General features: G+C 37.8%; 2 protein-coding genes and 1 pseudogene across 2 annotated transcripts in view; all 3 read right to left on the reverse strand.

Annotated features, from left to right (window-relative positions):
- On the reverse strand, positions 1782 to 2714 carry LOC104777605 (thioredoxin H5-like). The gene is made up of 2 exons (XM_010501880.2): positions 2524 to 2714; positions 1782 to 2182 (listed from the first exon to the last, which is right to left on the reverse strand). Exons 1-2 carry the CDS (start codon positions 2608 to 2610, stop codon positions 1913 to 1915), a joined length of 357 nt encoding a protein of 118 aa, XP_010500182.1. The 5' UTR covers positions 2611 to 2714; the 3' UTR covers positions 1782 to 1912.
- LOC104777606 lies at positions 3804 to 8741 on the reverse strand (annotated as a pseudogene).
- The window catches only part of LOC104777607 (probable serine/threonine protein kinase IRE4), a gene marked incomplete in the record, with an annotated part of 9886 nt that continues 6878 nt past the window's right edge, over positions 10296 to 13303 (reverse strand). Inside the window, 10 exon segments of the mRNA XM_010501881.1 lie at positions 10296 to 10680; positions 10820 to 10894; positions 10991 to 11119; positions 11355 to 11411; positions 11528 to 11579; positions 11845 to 11933; positions 12387 to 12472; positions 12559 to 12751; positions 13015 to 13107; positions 13187 to 13303. Coding sequence (XP_010500183.1) covers positions 10582 to 10680; positions 10820 to 10894; positions 10991 to 11119; positions 11355 to 11411; positions 11528 to 11579; positions 11845 to 11933; positions 12387 to 12472; positions 12559 to 12751; positions 13015 to 13107; positions 13187 to 13303 — 990 coding nt within the window.

Below are 13303 nucleotides of genomic sequence, written 5' to 3' on the forward strand. Positions count from 1 at the left end.
GGGAAGATATTGTAGTTAGTACTTGGAGCTACAGTTGATGATCCTTTTGTTTATGTCAAAGAGATTATTTGTGAATGNATGGCGGCGATTATCAAGACTCATACAGGATTAGAAGGCAAGAGAAGCTTTTAGAAGGTCAAAGAGCTTCATGTTTATNGTGTTTGTGAGGGGACATTGGTATGAGTTTTCTCCTAAGGCGATTAATCAAACTTTTAGTATTTTGCCTTTGACTAAAGCTGAAAAATAAGCTGATGCAGCAGTGGATAAATTGAGTAAAGATGAACTTGCAGAGTTTTTAAGTGGTGAAGACAAATCGAATTGGGCTAATTTAAAAGTTGCGGATCTACCTAAGGAGAGTGCAGCTCTTTTAATGTTGGCAACATACAATTGGGTTCCTTCGAAACACAGGAATCATCTTTCGGTTAAACGAGCTCGAGTAGTTTACAAGATTATCAAGGGCATCCGGTTTGATTTGGGGCAGTTGGTTTATAATCAGATTATGAACATAAGTTGGACAGATCCTAATCGCTATGTGGTTTTTCCAAGAACAATCTTTGAAACTCTTAGAGTTCAAGAAGGTCCGCTTGAGCGGTCAGATGAAGAAGAAGATGTGTATGCTGAGTTTTATACAAAGGACGCCATAACAGGACATATCTATGAGGTTAAGCATAATCTGATTCCAGAATGTGATGAAGCGATGCAAAGATCACCAGTTGGAAGACAAGCTGAAGATGGGTCTTCTTCTGCGTCTGACGTTGTTCAGTTGGGTAGTATACGATTGCCGCATATTGGTCAGGATAGTGCAGAGATTTCATATGAAGCATTGGTTGATACTGCTCAAGTTCTTCAGAGGCTTACAGATGTGGTTCACAGGTTGATTCAGAATCATCCATTGTCAAAGATGATTTAGTGGTTTTTAACTGTTGTGCTCACAAGCAGGGGGAGAAATGGAGTCTGGTGTTGGTATTCTGGGGGAGCTACAAGTATGGGGGAGCTATAGTTATGGGGGAGCAGTGTTTTGTTTTGTTTAAAAAAAACTATCTGAACATTAGTTCGTTTGTCAGCTGGTTTGTTGTTTGCAGAATTTATGACGTTTATGTGTTAAGGATTTTCAGTTTATTCAAGGTTTCATTTAGATGAATTTGAATGCATGAAAAAGATTTAAACTGCAGATGCTTGTAAAGCACAAAGTCAAAAAGGGGGAGATTGAAGATGCAACATTTGAACAAGTGTTTGAACTACTTCAGAAGGACACGACACTAATACAAGAACAGAGTATCGAGTGATCTATGGCGGCGATTATCAAGACTCATACAGGATTAGAAGGCAAGAGAAGCTTTTAGAAGGTCAAAGAGCTTCATGTTTATAATTGGAATGTAAACATGAAGAAAGTGGGAAATTTCCTAAACCATAAAGAAAAAGGAAATTGTCCAATTCTTATTAGGATTAGATTAGGTAGTTTGCTAATTAAATAGCTAATACCTAGATCTATAAATAGGGTGCTATAGCTAGGTTGAGCTTTAGCACAAACAAAAAAAAGTTTATCTAGCTACTAAGTTTTAGTCTAAAAGAAAAAGAGCTAAGAACTTAGGGAGAGCAAGAGAGTTCTTTAAGAGAGTTTTGAGAGATTAGAAAATTGTTTAGAACAAATTTGTAAACAGATGTTCAATCAATCAAAAAGTGTTTAAAGAAATCGTTATTCAAATTGTTCAGATCTTAAAGTTCTCGCACTTTCATGTGTGTTACCCAAAAGGATGACCCATGTGTGTTTAAACTGAAAATTGAAAATTTGACATGTAGTTATAAACAAATGTGTAGTAGAAATGCATCACTTTTATTGCATACCTAAGATATAATAAAATTTAAAAGTTGTACATTAGTATACAATGATTTTAGAAATTTGAAATCAAGATCAAGCAGAAGCAACAAGACCACCATGCTTCAATAGCTTCTCAAGGATCTCATCTTTGGCAGCACCGACAATACGGTCAACGATTTCGCCTTCTTTCATGAAAATAAAAGTGGGCATTGCCTCAACTTTGAATTCCTCAGCAACAGATTGCAACTCATCAATATCAATCTTGAAGAAGACAACATTGGTGAACTGCTTAGCCATTTCTGCAAAGACTGGCGCAATGAAACGGCAAGGTGGACACCATGAAGCTGTGAAGTCTATCACAATCTGTTTCAATCAAAATTTCAGAACAAATCAGAAAGAAAATATCATTCCCCACTATAAGCTAACTAATCAAGACAAATTGAAGATACCCTAATTAAAAGAGGAGAAGAGAAAGTAGTACTACTAGTTTCTATCAATTTTAGACCAATAAACACCTAAGTAACGTAACCAAATCAAATTGGAGAAGCCCTAGACTGGACAACACAAAGTACCAGTATCTATCAATTTCAGACCAAATCAAGATATGGGATAAGAACGTACATGATAAAAGTCTTGAACATCATTCACTTAACCACTAATCAAGAAAAAAACCGCTAGAGAGGGAGAGGATCAGAGAAAGGTACCAGTTTCTTGGATTCGTTGGCGGCTTTGACCTTCTCGTTCCAGACTTCGAGTGTGTGGCAAGCAATCACTTCTCCTTCTCCGGACATTGTTTACACTTCTTTTTTTCTTCTTCTAAACTTTGTTTGATAAGAGCTTTTTTTTTGGTGAATGAATGAAAATTACATTATCGTTTGGGATCAGCTTTTTATAGGGCAGGGGGAACCATTACATTCTTACCTCTTCTTGGTCTTATTACTTTATCCTAAATCTTTTGTGTGATTGTGACGCGTAGAAGTGTGAATGGATCCAACGGTTGATATTGAAGGGCTTTTAAAAAATCATAAGTCTATGTCAACGCCGTCATGCAGCGATGCTGGTGGTAACGAACATTCTAGATAGTAGAAGTCGTGTTATGTGTGCACATATTGATTTTATCTGTTTTTTCCTAATCCTTACACTTGGCACTTGGGGATTTGACAACTGCTACTATAAAGTTTATTTTTGTCGGTACAAATATAAGTTTTTTTTTTCGAGCTTATGACGGCAAAGTTGAATGAATGGTACAAAATTTAAAATTATTTCTTAATCTAAAACATGTATTTGGGTATTGAAAAATAATGCTAGCTTTCTATATATTATTATTTACTTCCTTTTTTATTCTTCTACGTTTCTCCGAATCAAATTCTAGTCATGGTTAAACGAAGTACATTGGTAAAAAGTATATGAATTATTTGAATCTAAAAGATTTGTTACGTTTTCATCTCTTGTAAATTGTAATTGTTCATGTAAAATGTCCGGTTTTGCGCTTGGAGCCTAGAGCCAGTTAGCATTTACAAAACTGTAAGTGCATGTGTATTAAATCTAGTATTTGAAGTGATTGTGTAAAATTTTTAAAATATGTTATTTAATTATGGATTTAAAGATGTGTAATTAAATTTCGTGTTATTAATGTTTTGTACCTTTATAATAAAGGAGCACTAGAATGGTATGACAATAAGGTGAGATTGTGGAAACAAGTTAAGGGTTTGAGAGGACTACTCGAGCCTGTCAGTTGCAGTGTTGTAAGATCGGTCGATTATGGAGGAAAGATGGCGGTTTTGTGGGACAAGTATGAGCCTGTTAGTGGAGACAGGATGATTTGGTGTGCGGTGATTTCTCTTGTAAGACACAAGAGCGAAGAGAATTGGGGTAAGGTCGAGTGGCGTGATGTGGTGCTTACAGTCCCCAAGTTAACACTACTTCAGAAGGCTCTTTGTTCTACTGTTTGATATATGAGCCAAAGACAGTTGAGACAGACACGTACCAAACAAAATCTATACTACTATTTTATTATCTATCATACTAGTCGACCCTTTCCACATCAGATAATCATAAAACAAAACAACAAAACCTAGACTTCGAAAGATTTTTCTTCATATGTTTTTTTTTTTTAATATTACTAACTTACGGCTAACAGAGTACGTGTATAGATACAAAATGATCTCCTTACTCAAGATGGTCTACATGTGTTGTACACTTCTCCTCGCAATACATCAATTGGTCTATGTTCCAGAGTGTATCGCTCCGGTCCCATATACACCCCTGTCTTCTCCAATAGCCCCATTGCTTCCTCTCTTCCGTATTTTGACTCATACAGCTTCAAGTACTCATAGTCCTGATTCATTACATTAATGCCCCCAAATAAGCCAATTGAAACAGTTCCTCATTGTTACCTGGTTGGTAACTATAAAGCAGCTGTACCTGTAACCCACTTAGAAGACGCTCTAGCCTAAGTGAAGCAACGGGCTCTGATGAAGATGAGAATACTTCACCGGGGTAGTAAAGAACTCCATCACCAGGAGGAAGACCACGCCTGAACCTTACCTATTCATTTGGTTTATATAACATCATGAAACAAAACAATCAGTTCAAGAAACATTTAGAAAGGAAACCAAGGATAAGAAGATAAGGCTCAATGGGTCAGACGATGAACCTCTGCGCTTGGAACCGTGGCCTTTTCATAGCAGTTTGCACCCCAGTACAAGAACCCGGTTCCACCTTCTTTCCACACGCGCCACATCACTGCACGTTGTTGTGTCCCACGCATCCCTAGGTGCCAATTTGGGTGAGGATCCGAAGGTCCAAGGCATATGTATGTCCACCATTCCTGCACCACCAAGAGAAATTCCTCTTTATGATACTTATTGATAATACATACATAAGCACACAAGACCACACCATTACGATGACCTTTGTATAGTCCCTTACACATCATAGAGTAGCTGTGAACAGTGGTTAATGAACTTCAGACTAAGTTAATGAAAGGGTTGACAAAGGTCAGAGAGAGCCTACCTCACCCTTCCCTGTGTGCAATTCCTCAAGAATGTCCTTTACCAAATCTTCCCGGTTACCAAGCACCCACTCACTGAATATTAAACCATATTTTAAGACTGAGTTAGCAGATTAAAGCAACAAGAGACTAGTTGAAATTAGATTTCTCTTTAGGCTCCCCATATTCACATGACAATCTTTTTAACTAATTTACCTTCTATACTAAACACCTGCAGACCAATAACGCATTTGCCAATAAATATCGATAAAGGAAGTGACTTTTAAAATTAAGTGATAGAAGATAGACAATTTATTTTGAACCAGATGTCTTTTGATAGGTATAAACACCATAAACATAGCACACCTACGCGAGATTCAAATTAAAGATAAGTTTTAAGATCTTGACATCCAAAACCCAAGGTAAGTGGAGGCAATTTATCACATTACAGCCCCCACAAGAGAATCTGCATGAGCAATGACCTTGTGCACTATATCTGAGTATGAGGCCGAAGAAGATTTGGAACTTTGACGAAAGATTCGAAGGGCGTTGGAGCAAGAGGCGCATCACCCGGTCCTACAGAAAAGAGTAATATTTGACTATACTTATCAAGTAGCTAAAGCATTGTTGAACTGTGAACCTTAATACAATATTACATTGCCATAAACGTAGATTTTCCTCAACACGCAGAACAAAATATCCACAAGCGCTGTAACGAAGCATAACAGAAACATGAAGTGCTAAAATATTAACCTTACACAAGGAGCTAACATTATGAGCTACATAATCACATCGAGTCGAATACTGATCAACCTACTGATACAAACTAAATTTCTATGGTACACCATTGAAAAATTTTGGAGCTCATTTCAACAGGAAGACAAAGCCATGAAATCAAATAAAACAGAACCCCAGCTGGAAACAGGCAGTAAAATCGAGAAACAAAAAATTAATTAGAACAAGAGATTTCCACGAGAAGAAAATCATACCACAGTAGTATGTAGTCAACACACGAGCATCCGGGGCATAGGCATAAATTTCACTGGCCATATTGCGAACGTTATCGAAGTGCTCCATATTTAGTGGCTGCCAAATATTTTGTTGGTAGGTAAATAAGAAAGCTGTGAATAAGTAATTTTTAACTAAAAACACACACACATCAATTACACCTATCAATGACATAGAATTTTACTATTACCACAGCAAAACTATATCCTATCAACAGTTATCAAAGCGAAGAGTTACTGAAGCACACCTCATCCCACAAGTAAAAGTAAGCTTTGTTCCAATGGGGTTTACTCCTCAATATCTCAACTTCTTTGCGCAGATAACTTTCCCTTGAATCATCCCTGCTTGCACATCAACAGGCAAATGAAAGTTATTTCGGATGATCACATGCATACCCAGCTACAACACTAAAAAAAAAGCTCGAGTGGGACAACACATGCATACCCAGCTATAACTTGTCTATATGGTACTGCATACGCCGCAAGCCTTGGATCCGACATTTGCAGTACCAGGCCATGGTGAGGTGTATGTCAAGACACGCATGCTTTCACCCCATTTGCAAAAATATGGACTGATCCGATACTGAAGAAGCCACTTAAAATGGAGATCCAGTTTCTCGTACCACTCTTCACTTCCATGTTCAACACCAAAACGATCCTCGATTACAGTGTCAGAGACGCCAATAACAGCAGGGAGTGATGGAGTAACTGGAATAATAAATTCCCAAACTGTCAATCTTAGCTTGATACGCAGGGAAAGATTTGAAACAACATCTTCTTCCATCATATCAGTTGATCCATTTGTAGAAATGAACTCCGAAAATGATGGAGAGAAGAGAATTCTTCTTAATGACGAACTTGCACATTTTATTCTTTCTACCTAAAAGATAAGCTGCAGATTATTTGACACGTAAAAATATTCATTAAGGGTGAGGTAGTCTAGTTGAAGGAAAGTGAAAAATTACCACTTCATCCATGGGTTTCCCCTCAATTGGTTCCATAATATTAAGACAGTTGTTAAGTTCCATACAAAGCTGATCCTTCTCTTGCTTTCCCAAGTGACCAGAACACCTGTAACCAAACACATAACTGGTCAAATCCATGATCAACAAATTATCATTTTCATGCAACACACTGACATCAAAGTAAGACTCACCCTCCATCACTTTTCATTGCAGAAACAATGATCTCTCCTTCATATTGACCAGGAGGCTGCCCATTAGGAACGTCTATTGAGACCCAAATCACACTTGTTTCTCTACAACAGGACGCATCCCAGGCTATGTTAGTCTCACGAAATAGGGCAACAATGTCTCCACATACCAGATTAAGAAATTGGATAAGTGAGTGGCCGTACCCTGGTAATAAGCTAAGTTGAGAAACAGGTAGATCAAGGGGTACTAGAGCATCAGGAACACCTAGGACAGGCACCACTCGCCGCAACTTAAGCGACTGGCCAACAACCAATCTGCCATGACAAAGGAACCATCCCAAATATTACATTCGCCATATTAAGTCTCATTAGTTTCCCTGGTCTTCAGAAAGAAAGATAGAAAAAATACAAGGTGGAAAAGCTCACCTATCTCCAGCTGAAGAGCACAAGTCACTGCACTGAACCTGAACACTCCCTGAAGGGCTAGAAGCAGCCCAAGAAACTTTGGGACGCATGGCGATCTGAAAACTCTCTCTTTCATTCCTAGCCGCCAAAAGATTTATCTATAGAACACGAAATGGAAGCCAACATGTAACATATGCATAGGAAACAGAACGATAAAGGATCATTGAAACTAATTCAAATTAGTGATTAATCCCTAGGAAAATACATCTACTGTAATATCCCCACCTTTCAAACTAGTTCACAGCATAGAGTATTATTTCACTTACCAGCTACACAACCAATGCCTGATAACAGAACATAATAAGTAGTAAAAACTTACCACAAAGCATATAGTAGATTAGTAGTAGAAAATGAAGCAACAGATAGAACACTTACAGGCTCTAGCGGTCTAGGTGTTTCTTGTGAACCAACATTAACTGTATTTGGCATACACCAAACATTCACCAGATCAGCAGTAGGAACCTCTGAAGGATCCGTAGATTGTTTAAGTGGCTCAGCATCATTAAACCCATAAGCTGTACCTCCACCAGCCACCCCTTCGACTGGCACAGTCATTTCTTGAGATCCTACAAAAACAGTTTAAGATTCCTTCATCTATAAAGCTAATCACTTTCCAATACTTAGACAAACTAGCACAGGTTAACTAGCACAAGCTTGTGTTGTGTGGAACCAAAGGATCGTTTCCTGAGTAAAACAACAAAAATCGAGGCTAGTTTTATGGAAATCTTTAACAAGCACACGGATTTATCAATTCTCCGGAAAATTTCAAGAATTTCTCAACTCCTAGGCGATTTTCTCGAGCAAACAACGGAGAATTGCGATAATAAGAACAAATTTTAAAACTGTGATTGTACGGAAGCGAATTGAGTCTTACCATTGTTGTCCATTTCTTTCTTTTTCCCCGGGAAAATCTGGAGATTTCTTGAGGGGATTGAAGAAGAAGAGACGATCGCGTTTTGGGGAGATTTGTGAAAGGAAGCAAAACAACAACGCGTAGATGAGGAAGTTCAATTTTCAAGCTTTTGTTTGTTTTTTTACTCGTGTGTCTCTGTCGTGTCTAAACGAAATATGAAAAAAAAAAGGGTGATTTACTCAATATAAAAAAAGGTACCTTTTCTGTTTGAAGAAACTTTTTTTTTTTGCTGCAATATTCGTTTAGGAATTTGCAAAAATGCCTGGGAAGAAAAACCGGACCCGAAAACCCGACCCGAAATAATCGGTTTGGAGCAGGTTTGGAGCAGGTTTGGATATTAGATCTATCATATAGGGGTTATGTATTTATCCGAACGTCGGACCGGAACGTGAGTGTTCGAAGAAGATGATTTTCTCATCGATTGTAATNCCCCTAGAATTAAACTACCCACATCCTTGATTTTAACTCTTTTTTTTTTGTAATCCCTAAGCTTTAAACTTTAAACATCTAGCTCTCTTCTCTCTTTTTTTTTTTTTTTTTTTTTTTTTTTTTTTGCTAAGAATGTAAATATTTCATTAAAATGAAAACAGTTCAGGTCTACAATCAAAGATTATGAACCTATACAAATGGTCCCATGGCAAAAGAAAAAAGTAAAAAGATTATGAACCTATACAAATGGTCCCATGGCAAAAAAAAAAAGTAAAAACATGGAAGCATAAATTGTAGTACACAAATTAAAGTCCTCGATCACATACTCCTCCCGCGTTATGTGAGAGCGACTCGTCAATTTAATCCATGAGCTTTCCCAAAATGGAACCTCACGAACCGAATCCTGCGAACGATGTGAGCTCCCTCTACTGTTCACTCCTTGAAGTCGGCTAGCGCAGAGCATGATTTAAGCTATTCATAACCACATCGAAAAACATCCGTCTTACTAGCTCCTCTAGAGTACAAATCAAAAAACAACCAAAGGCGAGAACTCATCGCAATACTAACTTCGACTCAAAGCAACCACACTAGTTAGACACATTCAAAACCAGGCCTTGAAGCGTAATCAACAAGCTAATAAATACTTGTGACGTGAACAAATGAGACAGCAAATTAGCCACCACCGGAAGCTATAACATCACCAAAATTCAACACCACCGTAGCTACCAAAGTCATAATCTGAGAACCGAGACGATGTCATCCACTTGACACTTCAAACATGGTCACCCTCGTACAAAAACTGAAAGATGTCCTCTAGCAGAAAATGCAAACAGAAAGATCTCATCCCGAAGGCAAGCTAAATCGTCAAAGTTTGAGATCAGATTGAAGTCGTGAGGCAGCGGTGTCCTGAAACCTATCTGAAGGAGGGAAGCAAGAGCAATCAATGAAGAGCACTCGATGCCATCAGCTCCGACAGACGAGACGACCCACACGGAGGGGACAGGAGCAACAAACGTTGAGGAGCTTTCTTCAAAGGCGTAACCCGCTAATGAAGGAAGAACTCACGAACCTCACTCTCTAAGGGGAAACCACACGAAGAGAATATAAGACTCAAATATCAAATGCACAAAGCTTTTGACAGAACAACAGAATACTTCTTGATTGATAAATTGCGTTAATTGAAAGTGAAAGGATAGAGAGCTTTGATAGGCTCTTGACAAATACCTCCAACGGTCAAAATAAGAAGAGATTCAATAAAAATAACTATGTAAAAACGTGATAGATTGCTGGATGATGATGAACTAGCGGTTTCCACATCCAACTCTAATGCTGAGCAAAGTGGGACTGTGCGCCCCGAACATGTCTTTCTAAAAACTTTCTCAATTTTAATTTGATATTGCCAAATATCTGAAACCGGCATTTTCTCATTGACAGTGACCTTGATGGGATGGATGCAAGCTTGGTACTGTGAAGACTTCTTTCGAGAGTAAGATTTACTGGAAGTAGGAGGATTCCCATAATTCAGTAACCAAAGCTCTCTCTTATTTCCATTAGCCTCAATACACACAATCTTATATACAGGTGTATGTGTGTGTGTGTGTGTGTGTGTGTTGCCACGCAATAAATATTGGGATTTGCATTTGAAATAGTTCCAAATGAACTTATGACAAAACTGAACAATAATTACCCAAAGACCTTAAGGTAACAATTTCAGCATAGTAGCAGCAGCAGCTACAACGGTCAAAGCAGACCCAAACCAGACCAAACCGCGGACTAATGCTATTTGACGGTTGTAGCAAAGCTCTACGTTCCATGGCTTTTAAAGGGTGAGTCTCCTCCTCCTTTAGCTGGATCCTTTTGCAATAGCACATCATGGTTTATCGAAGCCAATTGTGACAAATTCTGCATCATAACATTCTGTTTAAATAATAATGGCTTATACTTGATGATTATTATCCCAATGCAGAACTACCCAACAACTTCAATCAACTACACTGGGATTCATATTTTGAAAAATAAAAGGTGGACACTGCGATTTTACCTTAAAAGAAAAGTTAATGAGCGAGAGATAATAAGGTGGAGAATCAAACTTCTCCAGGTTGGTACATTCATCCAACTAAGAAAATACAAAACCAAGGACAAACAGATTATAATAGATCCTCGATGATTGGAAGTACCTATAGGAAAAAGGATGTGAGTTCTAAATGCCTACCTCGTCTCCTGAATCTGGAAATGACCCGCTGTTGTTGTCAGTTTCACTATCACTGCAACTGTTTTCACAGAAGCGTGATACGAAATAGCTTGTGTCCGCTATACTCTCAGGCTGCGGTACAAAAGCAGCCTGCCAAAAAGCAAGAAAAGGAAAAGCAACTAAGATTTAAAGAATATTCTGTCCTTCATTCATAATATGCATTGACGAATACATAATAACGCAAAGCCTATTTCGATCAAGTAGCTTCTGCTTTACTTTCTTATCTTTTCTTTCTTTAAATGGCAACTAACAGTTTTTTATTAGCATTATTTGTTTATCAAATATTTCTTGCATTAAAAAAAGAGATGCAGAGTCGAGTTCTCACCTTTTGCAATGCAAGATTGTCCCAGTCAACTCCTCGAAAGAAGGGATGTGACTTTACCTGAAAAAAAAGAACAGAGCTGTTACTGAGAGTTTTACTTATGACAACAACATCAGCATCCTTCAGTTCTAGCATGCATCTAGAAGGTTAAATATCATAGGGGAAAGTGATGGAACCTCTGCCGCCCCATTTGCCCCCAGTCGCTTTTCCGGCTCATGGACAAGAAGCCTAATATGGAAAGAAAGTGAATCTATATGAATACGGGAGAAACCAGTTAAACGTCAAACTTGCACAGTCATTATATACTTATGTCGAACTAAGAGTTCCCCAGTGTAATATGGACCAGCAAAAAGCATTCAAATTAGCTGATGTTGTAGGTAACCAACATGAAGAAACTAGGATTGATGTTAATTTCTTGACTGGAATGAGACACATAAATAGAACTGGAAATAATAGGAAGGTGGGAACAGGTTTGAGAATCCTCAAAACAGACCTGTTAATCAAATTCTGAGCTTCATATGACATTTCACCAGGGACATCTGGCCACGGCATTTTTCCGTTCAGGATGTTGTCAAATATTATCTGTATAGTACAATTGAAAAGGTGAGTCGGTGTGAATTTTAAACTAACTGAAAACTAGATTTGTGTGTAGAATCCATCACACTGTAACCGATCATAAATGAATCATTCAAAGAATCCTTTGCTAAGAAGACAAAGCTATGACGGTTTAATTTAATCAGATATATACATATAAAATCCTCAGTGTTTTTCGGAAAGGTGAATTAAGCAATCAAGTTCCAAAAATGACAAACCCACAATCACCTATATAGCCAAAATACTGATTAGATTTATGTGATTTAATTGTTTAAGATGTCTAACGACCATTGGACTACAGTGATCAAAACATATGATTATGATACCACTAAGTTTTTATGATTATGATTATGACTTTGGCAACTCCAGACCTAGTTTCTATTCTTAGTCAGGAAAAAACCATGCTTAAAATTCCAGCAGTAAATTAAAATATGTAGGTACCTCTGGGCGGGCTGCTGTAAAAGGTGGAATTCCAGTTATCAATTCGAACAAGACGATTCCAACAGACCACCAATCTGAAGCATAACCTGCACGGTCAAGGCGTTGAATTTAATTTCCTAGTGATTCACAAAAGCTTAAGAATCTACGATTTAGATTAAGGTTGTATCCAAACCATGTTCAGTTCCAAGAAGAATCTCTGGCGCCAAGTAGTCAGGTGTCCCAACAGCTGAATTCCGAATTCTTTCTTCTTCTTGGTTCTTCTGGAAATGATGAGAACTTATTCTTGGAGATACATCTGACCCATGGCCAGATAAATCAATTGTGTTGTTTATAAGACCAATCTTTGAAAGCCCAAAGTCTGTTAGCTGGTAACAAAAATAATAATAAGTTAGGTTGTAAAACAAAGTACTTCAACAACCGAAAGGGAAAACAACATTTGCATATGGTTATTTTCATATTTTTTACAAGTGTAAGGAGAACAATCTATGTTTGCAAATTTGCTGCATATAACTCTCCTTTTGGAAAAATAAAGAAGGACATCTTTCACTTTTTGTATGCATTAAGGAAAAAACATTTGGTCACCCTACTGCAAGAACATATTAGGTAAGCGAGAGCTTAAATAACAAACCTTGATGTGCCCATTATAGGCGATTAACAGGTTATCAGGCTTTAAATCACGGTGCACAATTTTCTGAGAATGGAGGTACTCCAATGCAAGAACCTGAAATCAATGTTAACTGTTTCTTAAAGAATCAAACAAACTTTGGTATTCCATGTATATGATGAAGCCTTCCACTTACCAGTTCCGCGATGTAAATACGAGCAATTTCCTCGTCAAGGCACCCAACTTTTTGGAGCAGAGAGTATAGATCACCACCATTAAGATATTCCATTACCAAGTAGAGGTTATCTCTGCA

The sequence above is a fragment of the Camelina sativa genome, chromosome 3, assembly GCF_000633955.1.
Source record: "Camelina sativa cultivar DH55 chromosome 3, Cs, whole genome shotgun sequence".
NCBI classification, from domain to species: Eukaryota; Viridiplantae; Streptophyta; class Magnoliopsida; order Brassicales; family Brassicaceae; genus Camelina; species Camelina sativa.

Coding starts and splice junctions, on each gene's coding strand:
- LOC104777605 (XM_010501880.2), bottom strand. CDS start 2,610: ATGTCCGGAGAAGGAGAAGTGATTGCTTGCCACACACTCGAAGTCTGG. Junction 2,183..2,523: donor CCAACGAATCCAAGAAACTG/GTACCTTTCTCT, acceptor TGATTGAAACAG/ATTGTGATAGACTTCACAGC.